The sequence below is a fragment of the Manihot esculenta genome, chromosome 13 (assembly GCF_001659605.2).
Source record: "Manihot esculenta cultivar AM560-2 chromosome 13, M.esculenta_v8, whole genome shotgun sequence".
Taxonomy (NCBI): Eukaryota; Viridiplantae; Streptophyta; class Magnoliopsida; order Malpighiales; family Euphorbiaceae; genus Manihot; species Manihot esculenta.
The window spans coordinates 20,868,383-20,882,042 of NC_035173.2; the positions used below are offsets into that span (position 1 = coordinate 20,868,383).

The 13,660-nt window shown below is 39.7% G+C and overlaps 1 protein-coding gene across 1 annotated transcript; it reads left to right on the plus strand.

Moving 5' to 3' along the window:
• Positions 1 to 5,743: 5,743 nt before the first annotated feature.
• On the plus strand, positions 5,744 to 13,157 carry LOC110630210. The gene is made up of 7 exons (XM_021777577.2): positions 5,744 to 6,093; positions 6,777 to 6,862; positions 7,363 to 7,509; positions 7,639 to 7,747; positions 11,113 to 11,236; positions 12,104 to 12,374; positions 12,632 to 13,157. The coding sequence occupies exons 1-7, from the start codon at positions 5,970 to 5,972 to the stop codon at positions 12,737 to 12,739; spliced, it is 969 nt and encodes a 322-aa protein (XP_021633269.1). The 5' UTR covers positions 5,744 to 5,969; the 3' UTR covers positions 12,740 to 13,157.
• Positions 13,158 to 13,660: the final 503 nt, after the last annotated feature.

Here is a 13,660-nt window from a genome sequence, read left to right on the forward strand (position 1 = left end):
CAAACCATCTTCTCCTTCCCTTCAACCACTCAAACCATATATACTCCAACTCCTCAACACACATATACTTACGTATATGATCACAGGGGTCCAAAACTATCTAATAACCCCAAACAACAAAACAAACATAACACATAATCATGTATACATGCATAAATCATCTAAACTCCCATTAAAAACCTAAACATGCATCTCCTTCCACAAATCCCACTAAACCGTCAGAACACATCAAAACATATTCAAGAGCATCACGTACCTCCTGTAGTAAGAAGCTACACACTCTGAACAAGGGAAAACGGATCACCTCTTCTCACACTCTCAAACTCTCTCTCAAACTCACTTTTTGCTTCACAACCTTCAAACCCTTGTGAATGATCAAACAACTCTGCATGAGCTGCTCAAACTCAGCAAATAAACCAAAGGAGACGTGGCCAACTTCTGGCAACAAGTTGGACATAACACCTGTCCACAATGCTGACTAAGGATGGCTCAAAAGCTGGCTGACCAACACAGCTTCGGCTGCCGAATCGCATGCAAAACCATGCAACATTCGGGGGCCGAACCTGAACTTCGGAAGCCAAACATTGAGCACTTTCGGCGGCCGAACTTATCTTCGGCGGCCGAACTTGGCTGAAGTCGCAATGAACTATTTTCTCTTCAACACTCAAAACTATTGACCTGAAAAACTATAAAACACAACATAACACTTAGAAACCATAACTCCTACCCTTATATAGAATCCCAACACCCCGGATTCCACCAGACAATAGAAATTCCGGTGCCGGATTCTAGCCGGGTATTACACTCTCTCTTCCCCCTTTCTTGATATCTCTGAGGATGATCCTCCTTTCGCCTCATTGAATGCGCATTCCGCTATGAAGTCAGCCAGAGCTTGGGATTTTATGGCTGTTCGAGGTCGGTACTCTAGACAGTAAGGGCTAATTTCTACAGACCATGCCAACATCCGCCCTAAAGTTTCCGGCCTATGTAGAATCTTCTTTAAGGGTTGGTCTGTCATCACGACTCCTTGGTGGCCTTCTAGATAAACTCTGAATTTCCGGACTGCTAGCAATAAGGCGTAAGCCAATTTTTCAATGTTCGAATATCTGACCTCAGTGTCTCTGAGTACCTTGCTAATGTAGAAAACAGGTTTCTGCTCTTCTTCTTCCACCCTTACTAGCACTGCGCTGACTGCTTGTTCCGAGGCCGCCAGATATATCAGAAGTTCTTCTCCTTTTATGGGACTGCTGAGCACGTGAGGCGAGCTAAGATACTTCTTAAGCTCTATGAAGGCCTTTTGGCAATCTTCTGTCCATTCGAAATTCGGTACTTTTCTCAACTTTTTGAAGAATGGCAAGCACTTTTCTGCCGACCTCGACATGAATCGGTTAAGCGCTACTACTCTCCCGGTTAGTCTCTGAATATCTCTTACACAGGTCGGTTCTGGCATATTCAGTATGGCTTCCACTTTCTCCGGATTAGGCTCAATGCCTTTACCACTCACCATGTACCCCAAAAATTTTCCTCCCCTAATGAAGAAGGCACATTTTGCTGGGTTCAACTTCATTCTGTATTGATCTAACACCCCAAATATCTCCCTCAAATCTGCTATGTGTTGTTGGAAAGTGGAACTTTTGACCACCATATCGTCCACATACAATTCCAGATTTCTGCCGATCTGGTTTTTGAAGATTTTATTCATCAACCTCTGATACGTTGCCCTGGCATTTCTCAATCCAAAGGGCATAGCCCTATAACAATAAGTTCCATCTTCAGTTATAAATGAGGTCTTTTCCTCATCCGACCTTTCCATTGGGATTTGATGATAACCCGACATAGCATCCAAAGAAGACATATAATCAAAATCGGCCGTTGAGTCGACCATTTTATTAATATCAGGTAGGGGGTAACAATCTTTAGGGCAGGCCTTATTTAGGTCGGTAAAATCTATACACATCCTGTATTTGCCATTGGCTTTTTTGACTAACACAGGATTTGCCAACCACTGTGGGTACATGACTTCCCTAATAAAGCCTGCCTCTTCTAGCTTCTGCACTTCTTTCCGGGTAGCCTGCTGCTTCTCTCTTCCCACTACTCTCTTCTTTTGCTTTACTGGTCTGGCCTCGGGGAGGACATTCAATCGGTGTGTCATCACTTTGGGGTCAATTCCCGGCATGTCTGAAGGCTTCCATGCGAAGGTCGGCGCGTGACTTCGGATCAGGGCCATGACTTCACCTTTTTGTTCTTTGGTGAGGCTGGCATTAAGACTGAAGACCTTGTTTGCATCTGCTTCTGATAAGGGGAAGGTTTCCAACTCTCCAACTGGCTCTGTCCGAGCTTCTATTGTTTCATCTCTGACCTCCAGAACTTCCGAGTCGAGTGCTTCTCCAGTTGAGCTCGGCTCAGTTACTGTGGTCAAGTATACCGCCCTTGCTTCTTCCTGGCTGCCCCGGACCATTCCCACTCCTTCTTCCGTTGGGAACTTGAGTGCCAAATACCTGATGCTAGTGACAGCTTCAAAGTCGAACAACGTTGGTCTCCCCAAAATCGCATTGTAGCTCAGTGGGAGTTTGACCACCAAAAACACCTCATGATGGGTGCGAGCTCTGGGTGCTTCTCCCAAGGTAAGAGCCAGCTTCACCTTTCCTTCTACAAGTACCGGTGCTCCTCCGATCCCCTTGATTGGTGACTGGTCCCGAACCAGCTGTTCCTCTGGAATTCCCATCTGCTGAAACACTCGGTATGGCAGCAAGTTGACTTTACTCCCATCATCCACTAAGACCTTCTTTACCCGATAATTATGAATGACGGCTTCAATGACAAGCGCGTCATCATGGGGCATCTGAATACCCTGAGCATCTTTTGAGGAGAAAGTGATGATCATGGGAGAGTGGTCAACGATTTGCATGACTTCACTATTGCTGGTCTCTCCTTCCCGATTTCTCTTCTTTCCTCGATGGCTCATCCGTCCTCCCGTTCCTCCAACAATCATGTGGATGGTCCCACTGGACCCATCATTCACTGGTCCAGCTCCTATTCTCCTAGGCGTCTGAGTTGTCGAACCAGGCTGAGGCCTCTGTCCCTCTGGTTTCTTCACAAAATTTTTGAGGTGCCCCCTTTTTATCAGCCTCTCAATCTCCGCGATTAACTGAAAACAATTATTCGTATCGTGCCCGTGGCTCCGGTGGTACTAACAATACTTGTCAGGATTTCTTTGATCTGCTTCCGACTTCATGGGTTTGGGCCACTGGAGGAACTCCTTATCCTGGACTGCCATGAGCACTTCAGCTCTGGAAGCGTTGAGGGGGGTTGGTTTCTCGGGAACCCAAGGAGGGAGCACTCTTGGTTCAAGAGCCTGAGGAGGAGGAGGAGGCCTTTGATCCCTTCTCTCCCAGGCCTGTTTGTACGGCTCAGGCCTCTTTCCATGTTTCTTCTCGTGTCTCTCCGGCCTCCTCTCCTCCGGGGCTTTCTCTTTTCCTGCCATCCCTTTAGCAAATCTACTCGTCACTAAGGCGTCATCCTGCCTTATATACTTCTCTGCCCTCTTCATCAACTCAGCCAGTGAGGTCGGAGGTTTCCTGCTCAAAGAACCAAAGAACTCGGCAGAGGTTGTTCCCTTTTGCATGGCCTCCACCGCCCTTCCTTCATCTAGCTCGGGAATCTGCAGGGCCTCCGTATTGAAGCGGGCGACATACTCTCTGAGTGATTCACCTTCTTTCTGTTTCACTGTTTCTAGATAGCTCGTCTTCCTATCTGCTGGCACCCCGGCTATGAACCGGCTGATGAAGCGGGTGGCAAGATCTCCAAAACTTTTAATGCTTCCGGCCTCCAGGCTGTTGAACCACGCCCGCGCTGGTCCCGAGAGTGTTGTTGGGAACACCTTACACATTAAGGCATCTGACAGGGTTTGCAACTCCATGAAGGTCTTATAGTTCATGACATGCTCTCTCGGGTTACCAGCTCCATTATAGGCCGCCATCGGCGGCATCATAAACTTCTTGGGAACGGTCTCCTGCTGCACTATCTTTGAGAAAGGAGAAGAAGTGGGCAAGGAGGTTTGGCTCTGATCTTTCTTACCTAGCTCGGCTAAGAGCTGCTCTTTCAACCTTTTCAGCTTTTGGTTCATTTTCTCATCTTCCGGGCTGGATCCTTTGCCCCAGCTATATTCCTCCTCCTCTGTTTCAGTTCCCATTTCCCTGGTTGTTCCGGCAGAATAGTTGTCCGCCTCCTCATTTTCTATCAACTCTCTTGCCCTTCTCCCATGGATTCGGGCCTTCGGTTCTTCCTCTTCCCCGGCATCGTGGCTGTTAGTTTGGAGGCGGTTAGAGGTAGGTCGGGGTTCATTGGTTCTGGGTTCCTCCACTACTGGGAGTGCATTTACTGGGGTGCTAAGGCCCCTCTGTTGCATTATCTGCCCTAACCAATGAGCAGTAGTCTGTAGCTGGAGAGCCATGGTTTGAATGTCCTGGTTAGACAGAGTCACGGTGGGAGTATTCCCTGCCAAGCTTGGCGAGGGGTTAAGAGGGATAGGCGTTTGGTTATTCAACGTTGTAGGGCTAGAAAAGGAGAACTGCTGCCCATCTTGGGCAGAGCTCAGGTCATTTGGAATGTTAAGGTTACTTTCTTGGTGGTTTGCCATCGTGGATCTCAGTGGGTTTTGAAAGTGAAAACTCCGGTGATGAAAAGATCTCCTTCGTTTCCCACAGACGGCGCCAATTGATGATCTGAGATCCAATAGAATAGGGTTTTACAAGGGTTTTGGTATTGAAAAATAAACTTGAACTTTCTGGGGAGGGGACTCCCCTTTTATCCATTTCGCTATGCTTGCTGGTGACGTGTAAAGGCCTCTCCATAATTGGGACACGCGTCTCTGACATACAGATTCGGGCGTACGAGGGTATCAGCCGCCTGCTCCATGCGTAACGGCCTCTGATTCTCCCCGTGCGTACGCTCGAGCGGATCTGCTAGGCTGTCTGAGTATGGCTCTAGATACTGGGCTGGGCCGAGAGTCGAGCCGGACGCTGAGCCTGAGAGGAGAGGGCCTGCAGGTCGCAGACTGGGCCGATCTTAGTGAAGAAACTTGGTTGAGCCCGGCCTTGAAGGTTGAATGAGCCAGGCTTGTTGTGCATATCAGGTGCGTGGGCCTCTACGTTATAGGCCTTTGGCTGTGGTCAAGCTCCTGATCCGGGATGAAGAAATCCAGCGGTCATCAGATTTATTAATTATATTAAAATTTAAAAATTACAGTATAATTTATCCTTCTATCAATCATAAAAAAAAAAAATTATTGTAAAATACCTATATTTTTAAAAAATTCATCCTTTCTATTTAAAACACCATTTAATTAAATTATCTTCTGAAACAACCTCTTTAAAGCAAAAAAAAAAACTATTATCAATCTTAAATATTTATATTTTGTATTTTTTATAATTTTAATTATACTTATAATTTGTTAATTGTAATTAAAAATATATAGACATAAATTAATTAATAATTTTTTTATAAAAAACTTAAATAATTTTATTATAAAAAATTAAATCATTTTATTTTATAAGGCATGATACATTTTTATTTTAATATAGGGGTGAATTAATAATTTTTTAAAAAAAATTGTAAGAATCAGATATTAATTAATTCTCCCTTCACTGAAAAAAAATAAAAAGAAAAGAAAGTAGATGAGATGGGATAAAACAGTAAATAGATAAAAAGACGTGGATATTATTCTACCACAGCCATAGCAACTGGACATTTTTCGCTTTTCTTTGTATTTCTGACACGCCTGACGCTTTCCTTCCATTTCCACTGCTGAAACTGAAACTGAAACTGAAACACAGTGGGAGGTAATTGGTTTCTCCTCGAAGAGAGACTTAAAATTCGGGGGTTTTAACTTAACCTCCATTAATGAAAATTCTCAATTTCTCAATCTAATTTCTTAATTATTTTAATTTCATCCTCTCCCTCTATTTCCAATGGCCGATGTTTCTGATTCTTCTTCTCTCATCCCTCCCTCTCCGATCACCGAGCCCACCGAGATCGATCTTGAGGCCGGCCCCGGCGACCAAATTCAGTGTCGAATTTGCCTTGAAACTGACGGTAATATTTCTTCCCCCTCTTATTTTCATTGCTTAGGTTTCAAGATTTCTAAAGCTTTCTTGTCATTTGTCTCAAGTTACTCTTTCTTTCCTGTTTGATGTGTGTTTTTGGAAAATCTGACAAAATATAACTGTATAACTTGTTTGAATTTGTATGCCTACGTTTGGATGTATCTTCTCTGTGTTTTTCCCTGGATTCTTGAAAATGTAGCATGTTTTTCATTATTTGTTTGTTACATTGGTTCTTTTTTAACTTCTCATCGATGGAGGTTTTGTGCTGCTTCTTTTTTCTTTTAGGAAATCAGTTGTCTTTTTCTTTTTTATTATAATTATTAGTATTATAACTATTATCTAATTTACTGGCGGCTGCAACAGTTGTAAATTAAGAGGAATGATGTCGCTTGACTCTGAAGCTTTTGCTATTTTCTTTGTGATTTTTCTTTTGGTTATTATGTTTCATTTTTGGGCACAAGCACGAATTTGAGTCCTGTTGAAATGTAAAAGAATGAGATAATCTTTTCTAACTTGGGACTGACAGCCAAGGATTTTGTTATGGACATTCATGTGTCCCAATACCTATGCGTAAGAATTTTTGCCTACAGATTACCAACACTTCTCATAGCTTTTGTTTTATGTTAGAAATTTTGGCTGATCCTCATTTATTTCATACCTTTGTCCACTTAGGTAGGGATTTTATAGCCCCGTGCAAATGCAAAGGAACGTCGAAGTATGTGCATCGGGAATGTTTGGACCATTGGCGAGCTGTGAGGGTATGAATTCCATCTTTGTTTTCTTTATCTTGATTGCTAAATCAGTATTTATGAGTTCTTGTGTGAGCTTAGTGATAGGTGTACCATGTTACAGATGATCCACTGTTGCTTGCATTCCATGCAGCTGCTTTTTGTGAAGTGAATCTACTTGTGTTGTGATCCAACTGAAGCCCCCTTGAGAAGCCAGTGATCAGTCACATGGTTTTGGTCAAAGTTAAAGATGTTCTTGAGCATTTACTTTTAGGTCTATGTTGTAAAATTGTCCAAACATTGTCTATTTAGTGCCATCTTCCGTGGTGATAATGAAGCAGAACGTTTTTGTGAAAAGAGGCAATTGCATTCAAATGTGTCTGTGTACTTTAGTGTTGCATTTACTTTTAGGCCTATGTTGGACCTTTTGACATGCATGCACACTTACCTTGCTGCTGGAGCTATTTAGTTATGTCCTGACCTTAATTGTTTTCTTATTTTTGGCAATTGTTTCTCTTTTATTTTTGTAGGAGGGGTTTGCATTTGCTCATTGCACAACCTGCAAGGCCCCTTACCATTTGAGAGTTCATGTTGCTGCCGATAGGAAATGGAGAACTCTGAAATTTAGGTTCTTTGTGACTAGAGACATAGCTTTTATATTTCTGGCTGTTCAGCTTGTAAGTATCAGTTCCATAATTTTACTTTTTCCATTTTAGTTTATATTGTTTCCTTTCCACCATCTGTCATTTCCTTCCCTTTTTTTCTTTTCAAAAAATTATTTTTTTCTTTATGTTCATTGTGTGCAGGTCATTGCTTCACTTGCATATTTGGTGTATTTAATCGATAGTTATCAGCATTCTTGGCTTCGACATGCATGGGGCTTGGATAATGAGCTTAGTTTCTATTACATATGCGGTAAATCTTAAGAACCTGAACTAATATTTATCATAGTGCTGGTCCATCATACTTCTGGTTTTGGCACTGGCTCTTTTGATGATCTTATTTCTTATTGTTGTAGAAAACTGCATTAGTGTTTCACATCAATTAATTACACCTTTACACATTACCTCCGAAAATAATTGTCATACCCACATAAAGGTGCAACATTTTGTGGTCTGAATATGAATTGTGGAGTTAGATGAAACTGTGAGGAATTGAGTGTTGCTGGACTTATTGCAGTGTTCTAATGGAATGGATGTTTTATAACAAGTTGGGTATCAAGTTCTTGTATTGGGTTGTGAGGAGCTTTCGGCTTCCACATAGAATTGCATCAAAGGGAAATATTGGAATTGAAGAAATCCTATTCCCCAACTTAAAGGAGTGTTGTAGAAAGTTATTCCTTTTAAGTGTAGGATTTGTGTTCCTAAATTGATAGGGTAGTTTATGTTAATATATTCCTATTTAGTTAGAGAATTCCTTAATTTATGATATCGTATACCATAAGTATCTTGGGTTTCTATTATAAAGACAGAAGCTCATGTATTATAAGACATAGAATACAATTAAATAAAGATCTAGCCTGTTTAGATTTTGTGTCCATGGACATAGCTCTTTTAGCCGAACCACATAAATTTTCTCTTACTATTTTCTTTTTTCTTTTCTATCATTTTAACTTTGACACCAAGAAAGAAACTAAAATTTTGGTGTCCAAGATATGTGTAAAGGTTTGATGGTAACACAGATAAGATGTTGGAAATTTTTTGAAGGTGATTGAATTTGGTTCGGTCTCCATGTTTCAAGGACCTAGTGTTTCTATGCTGATAGACCATCACCAAGGAAAGATTATCAAGAGTAATGAGCTGTAATCAAGAAGATATTTATTTCATTCTTTATAGTGATAGTTATAAGGATGTCAGTGGTTGCCACTGCAGAGTTAGTAGATTCTAATAATTTCCATGCTTTACAAGCTTACAATTTTAATAGCTGCAAGGAGTTAAAAGCACATAAGGATTTGTAGCAATAGCTTAATTCCATCTTTGGTGGTAGGACTTTGATGCAATTAAAATAAGTGAATATAAAAGTCCATTTATCAAATGCAGTAAAATATTACTTAGTTAGCTAGGGCTAGTTTCATTGTCAATATACAGAGTGGATTGGATGGACCGTATTGCAAGTGCATCTATGCGTTGATAAACCTTAATAACATTTCCTCTCTAGAATTAATTTGGGTCTCTCCTCTGCTTTTTCTTTGTGTTGATTTCTCCCTACTATTCCTCTGGGTTCTTGCTGATTCTTGATATTCAAAAAGATTTAAGTTGAATTCCTAATTCAACTTGCTTTCTCTCTCTCTCTCTCTCTCTGTGTGTGTGTGTGTGTATATATGTATATATATCTTTCCACTGTTGGCTCCCTATCTCCCTTTTCCACTGTTGGTTCCCTATCTCCCCTTTCCTTCTCCACCTAAAAACTAGACACAAGCTAGTCCAAATTTTAACACTTTATATGACTAGGGGTGAGGAATCAGTGGGTTCAGTTGGTTGGTAAACGAATTACAACCAAACTGTAATAGTTGTTGTTTCATCAGTTGTTTTGGCCATGTGATAGAGATGAGAAGTACAGATGCATCTAAAGATAAGGTTGAAATTTAAACAGCAATTTCTACTTGAGTTTTTTTCTTTAACTTAATGGAACTTAATATTTAAAAGTAGTCAAAATGAATGTGTGTGTGAGAGAGAGAGAGACTTAATATCTGACAATTTAGTCCAAATGAATGAGAGAGAGAGAGAGGATATTGTAATCATACCTTATAACTGCAGAAATTGACAAGAAACATGAACTTGAATTATTCATCCAAAACAAAAGTGGCAGCTTAAACCTTCATGGAAAATGCTGATAACCTCAGAAATTGACAACAAACATGAACTTGAATTATTCATTCTAAACAAAAGTGGCAGCCTATAGCTTCATGGAAAATGCTGAAAAGCCTAAGATGTTGGAAAATGCTGAAAAGCCTAAGATGTTGCAAATCTGTGGTAATCAGAAGGTAAAGGGTATTCAACTTGGGAAAGAAAAAGAGAATTAAGATGTAAAGAGCGAAATTGAGGGAGGTTATGAAAGGAAGCTTGAGAATGAAGAGATTTATGTGTGAGAATAAGGAATTTTGGGACATAGTTTTACATTTTATGGGTGGAAAGAAAATACAATGACATATCCAATTTGAGTCCAGTTCAACATTGATCTTGAATTATGTATAATTAGAGCCATGAACTGTGGACCAATTCCGGTTTGACCAGCTCATTTTCACTCCAGTTTTGGTCCAGCCCAGACTGCAGCCAGGCCTGGTTTCTCAGTCATGTGCCACTGGAGTCCAACTTGTCCTGTTGGTGCATCTATCTATGTCAGATATGACTAAATTATTTCTGATAAACTGTAACTCAACTTGCACTTTAGTAGTGCAACCTTTCATACCTTAAATTAGTCTCACTTCTGCCTTTCTGTAAATGCTCTTGTTTCCTATTTTAGACTTTATTGTGTTTGCAAAAATCGGACATTAGAAATTTTTTTTCAGCTCTACTAATTTTATGAACATATTATTTTATCTGCTGCAGAATACTCAATTATAGAGTATCTGGCTTAGCTGTAGCTTTAGCTTATATATATCTATATATGTGTATATATGTACCAGTTTGACCGGGTCATTTTAAGTCCAGTTTTGGTGCAACACAGACTGGAGCCAGGTCTGTTCTCAGTCATGTGCCAGCAACTCATCCCATTGGTGCATCCATGATCCATTTATGTCAGATATGACTAAATTATTTTTGATAAACTGTCACTCAACTTGCACTGTAGTAATGCAACCTTTCATACTTTAATTTGTCACACTTCTGCCTTCTGTAAATGATCTTGTTTCCTATTTTATTCTTTCTTGTGTTTCCAAAAATCAACATTAGAATATATTTTTTTCAGCTATCCTAATTTTATGGACATATTAATTTATCTACTGCAGAATACTCAAGTATAGAGTATCCCTGGCTTAGCTTTAGCTTTATCTTTTATGGAATTTACCTCTCAGGTCTCAGCCTACCTGAAACTTTATTGTAACTTGACATTCTCTGGACTCCATTTTATCTCACCTTGATTTAGACTGCAGAAGTTTATTATTTCCGGGGGATACTTGTGATGTTAAGCTGTTCTTGCTAATTCCGAAACTTCTCACTGAAATTTATAATGTATATGAAGATAAATCAGTGTTACCTGTTCCTTAATTTTGACTATTCAGGTATTTTTATAATTGGTTACCAGAATTTGTGGATGTCATCTTCATGTATGTGTTGCTACAGGAGCACTTTTGTTTTTTGCTTTGCTGGGGCTATCTGGGTGCTTCATTACTTGTTATGATCGAAGAGTTCGCAGTGATCTGGCTCAGCCTTGCCGAGAATTATGTCTTTGTTGCTGTCAGCCTGGGTACAAGTCTACTATTTCTTATTTCGGAAGTTGATGCACATTTTGTAGTACTTACTAGTGTTTTGATTCTTAGCTCTTACAGGAGCTGATATGGCTTGTTGATATTTGGAGCAATGAAACCCCACCCCCTCCATTTATAAACTATGTTTATCATGCATATTTTGTGAGAGAATTAGTTCCTTGTTCTCTCTGCATGCTTGATGGAAGGAATGAGGAATTGGACAAGGGATAATTTAGGATTGAGGAATCTTAAAACCATTATTTGAATTGTTCTTACTATGAAACTTATATCATCTTTTACTGCCATAAAATAACTTCATTTAACCTTTCCCTCCTTTTCTGAGTTTGAAATTAAAAGAACCTTTTGCATATTACGTGTTTGCCTCTTGCATATTATGTGTTTTCTTTGTAAATATGACTAGCATGTTGACTATCATTCTTATCTTGTACTTTCTAGAACTTCCATCTATTGAATTGGGGTTTTTCTTATTTTTTGCTTGTCAATTTTGTATCCTGTTTAAGCAGAGAAAAGGCCGGATGGCCTTTCTAGTCATTTTAAAACCTGCCTTCAAAAATTAAGACTTTCATATTCTTATTTCTTGCTTTAAGCAACCGGTTCTTCCTTACATTGGGCCAGTCTTCTTTCACCTCTTCCTTTTGTATATGATGACATTCTACTTAATCTGCCTTTGTGCCATCTTGTTCTGCATTATTAGGCAAATATTAAAATGAATTGCAAAAGGTATGCCTGGATATTGAATGAACATGTCTCTTCATCTTTTACATTACTAAGCCACAGTTATTTGATTTCAGTAAGTAAGCTTAGTGATAATTTTGGTTATCCATTTGGCTTTCTTAATTTTGCAGAATGTGTGCAGACTGCCATTTACCTGGAACTCTTTGTATGTGGACCGACTGTACCACTTGCTTTGAAAGCTGTGCAAGTGCAGCTGGTGAATGTGGTTGCTTGGGAGGTGCTGGTGAAGCAGGGTTACCGTTATTATTTATAATGGCTTTGATTGTGCTGGGACTTTTTACAGTGATTGGTATATTCTATAGTGTTTTAGTAGCTACTATGGTTGGACAACGAATTTGGCAACGGCATTATCACATACTTGCAAAAAGGATGCTAACAAAAGTGAGTGGCTAATCTGTTGTCTTGAAATCTCATTAGTCAAAGGATCTTTCTGAACCCTGGTGTTGGCAAATTTGACTTTATTTTATTGAATAAGTTGGTCTATTTTTGGGAGTTGAAAGTTTCCAATTTGGCACATGTTTCACTTTGTTATTCTCATCAAAACCTTTGTTGCTGGGTGGTGCATCACACATCAACTCATTGACATGTAAGCAATTTTTACTTGATTTGATGGTTTTTATTTGTTTCTGCTGTATTAGGAATATGTCGTGGAGGATGTTGATGGTGAGATGACGGGATCTGATTGGTCTCCTCCACCTCTCCCACCCGAGCATGTTCAGCAGTTGAAAAATCTTGGTCTGTTATGAGCAAAGGAGGTGATATCATTGATCACAGGAATAACATACTGTAGAGATGGACCGGTAATCTATTTTGGTAGGTCAGTCTATACTGCGAGCCTTTGGACTTTTACTTAGTATGAAAATGCCTAGGTAAGACAATACCAGAGGCGCTTTGATGTTGTTCAGATTACATTTTACAAATTTTCAAAGGATAATTTGCTAAAAGTTCCTGGTATTGTCGCAATACTTCTGTGAGTAAAGAAAACTGAAACAAGTTGTCCTGAAAGTAACTAACAAAAGGTGTTTCATCATCTAATCTATTCCTATGTTTGTAACCTATTGCGGAAGAAAAAAAGAATGATGCTGTGTAATATTGGTTTAAGGCATAAACCATTGCTTGTAATATTTTGTTTGGTATTCTGAAATCAGTTTCTTAAATTATGCATTCTCGTGTATTTCTTTTATGGGACTACGCCTCATCCGTTTGATGTTTGTTCCATACATATTGTGTTAGGATCTGTTGAGAATTATTTAGTGAGACCATTGCATGGAGAGCAAATACAATCTGGTTATTGATTATGATGGAATCCTTATGAGATTTACCATGTTCAATAGTCATGCTACAGTAGATAGAAGTGCTCAAATCATAGTTTAGTAATCAAGTCATATCACAAAATATGCTTGAACAGAAATAAGTGGGGACAATAAAAGATGGCAATAATAGGTTTAAGTTGAGATGTCCACAGCCAAGTCAGCTGGAGGTATTGGTGAAATTTGTATATATGTGTGTGGGTCTATCTCCAATTCCCCATTCCATGTGACAATTAGGTCGAGACATGAGGCATGTGGTTGTGGGATTGCTGGGGCACAGGTGAGGTGCACAAGTACATGCATTCATTCTCTTTTGGATATTAGTTTACAAATCCCATCTAATAATTTAGCAGTGGA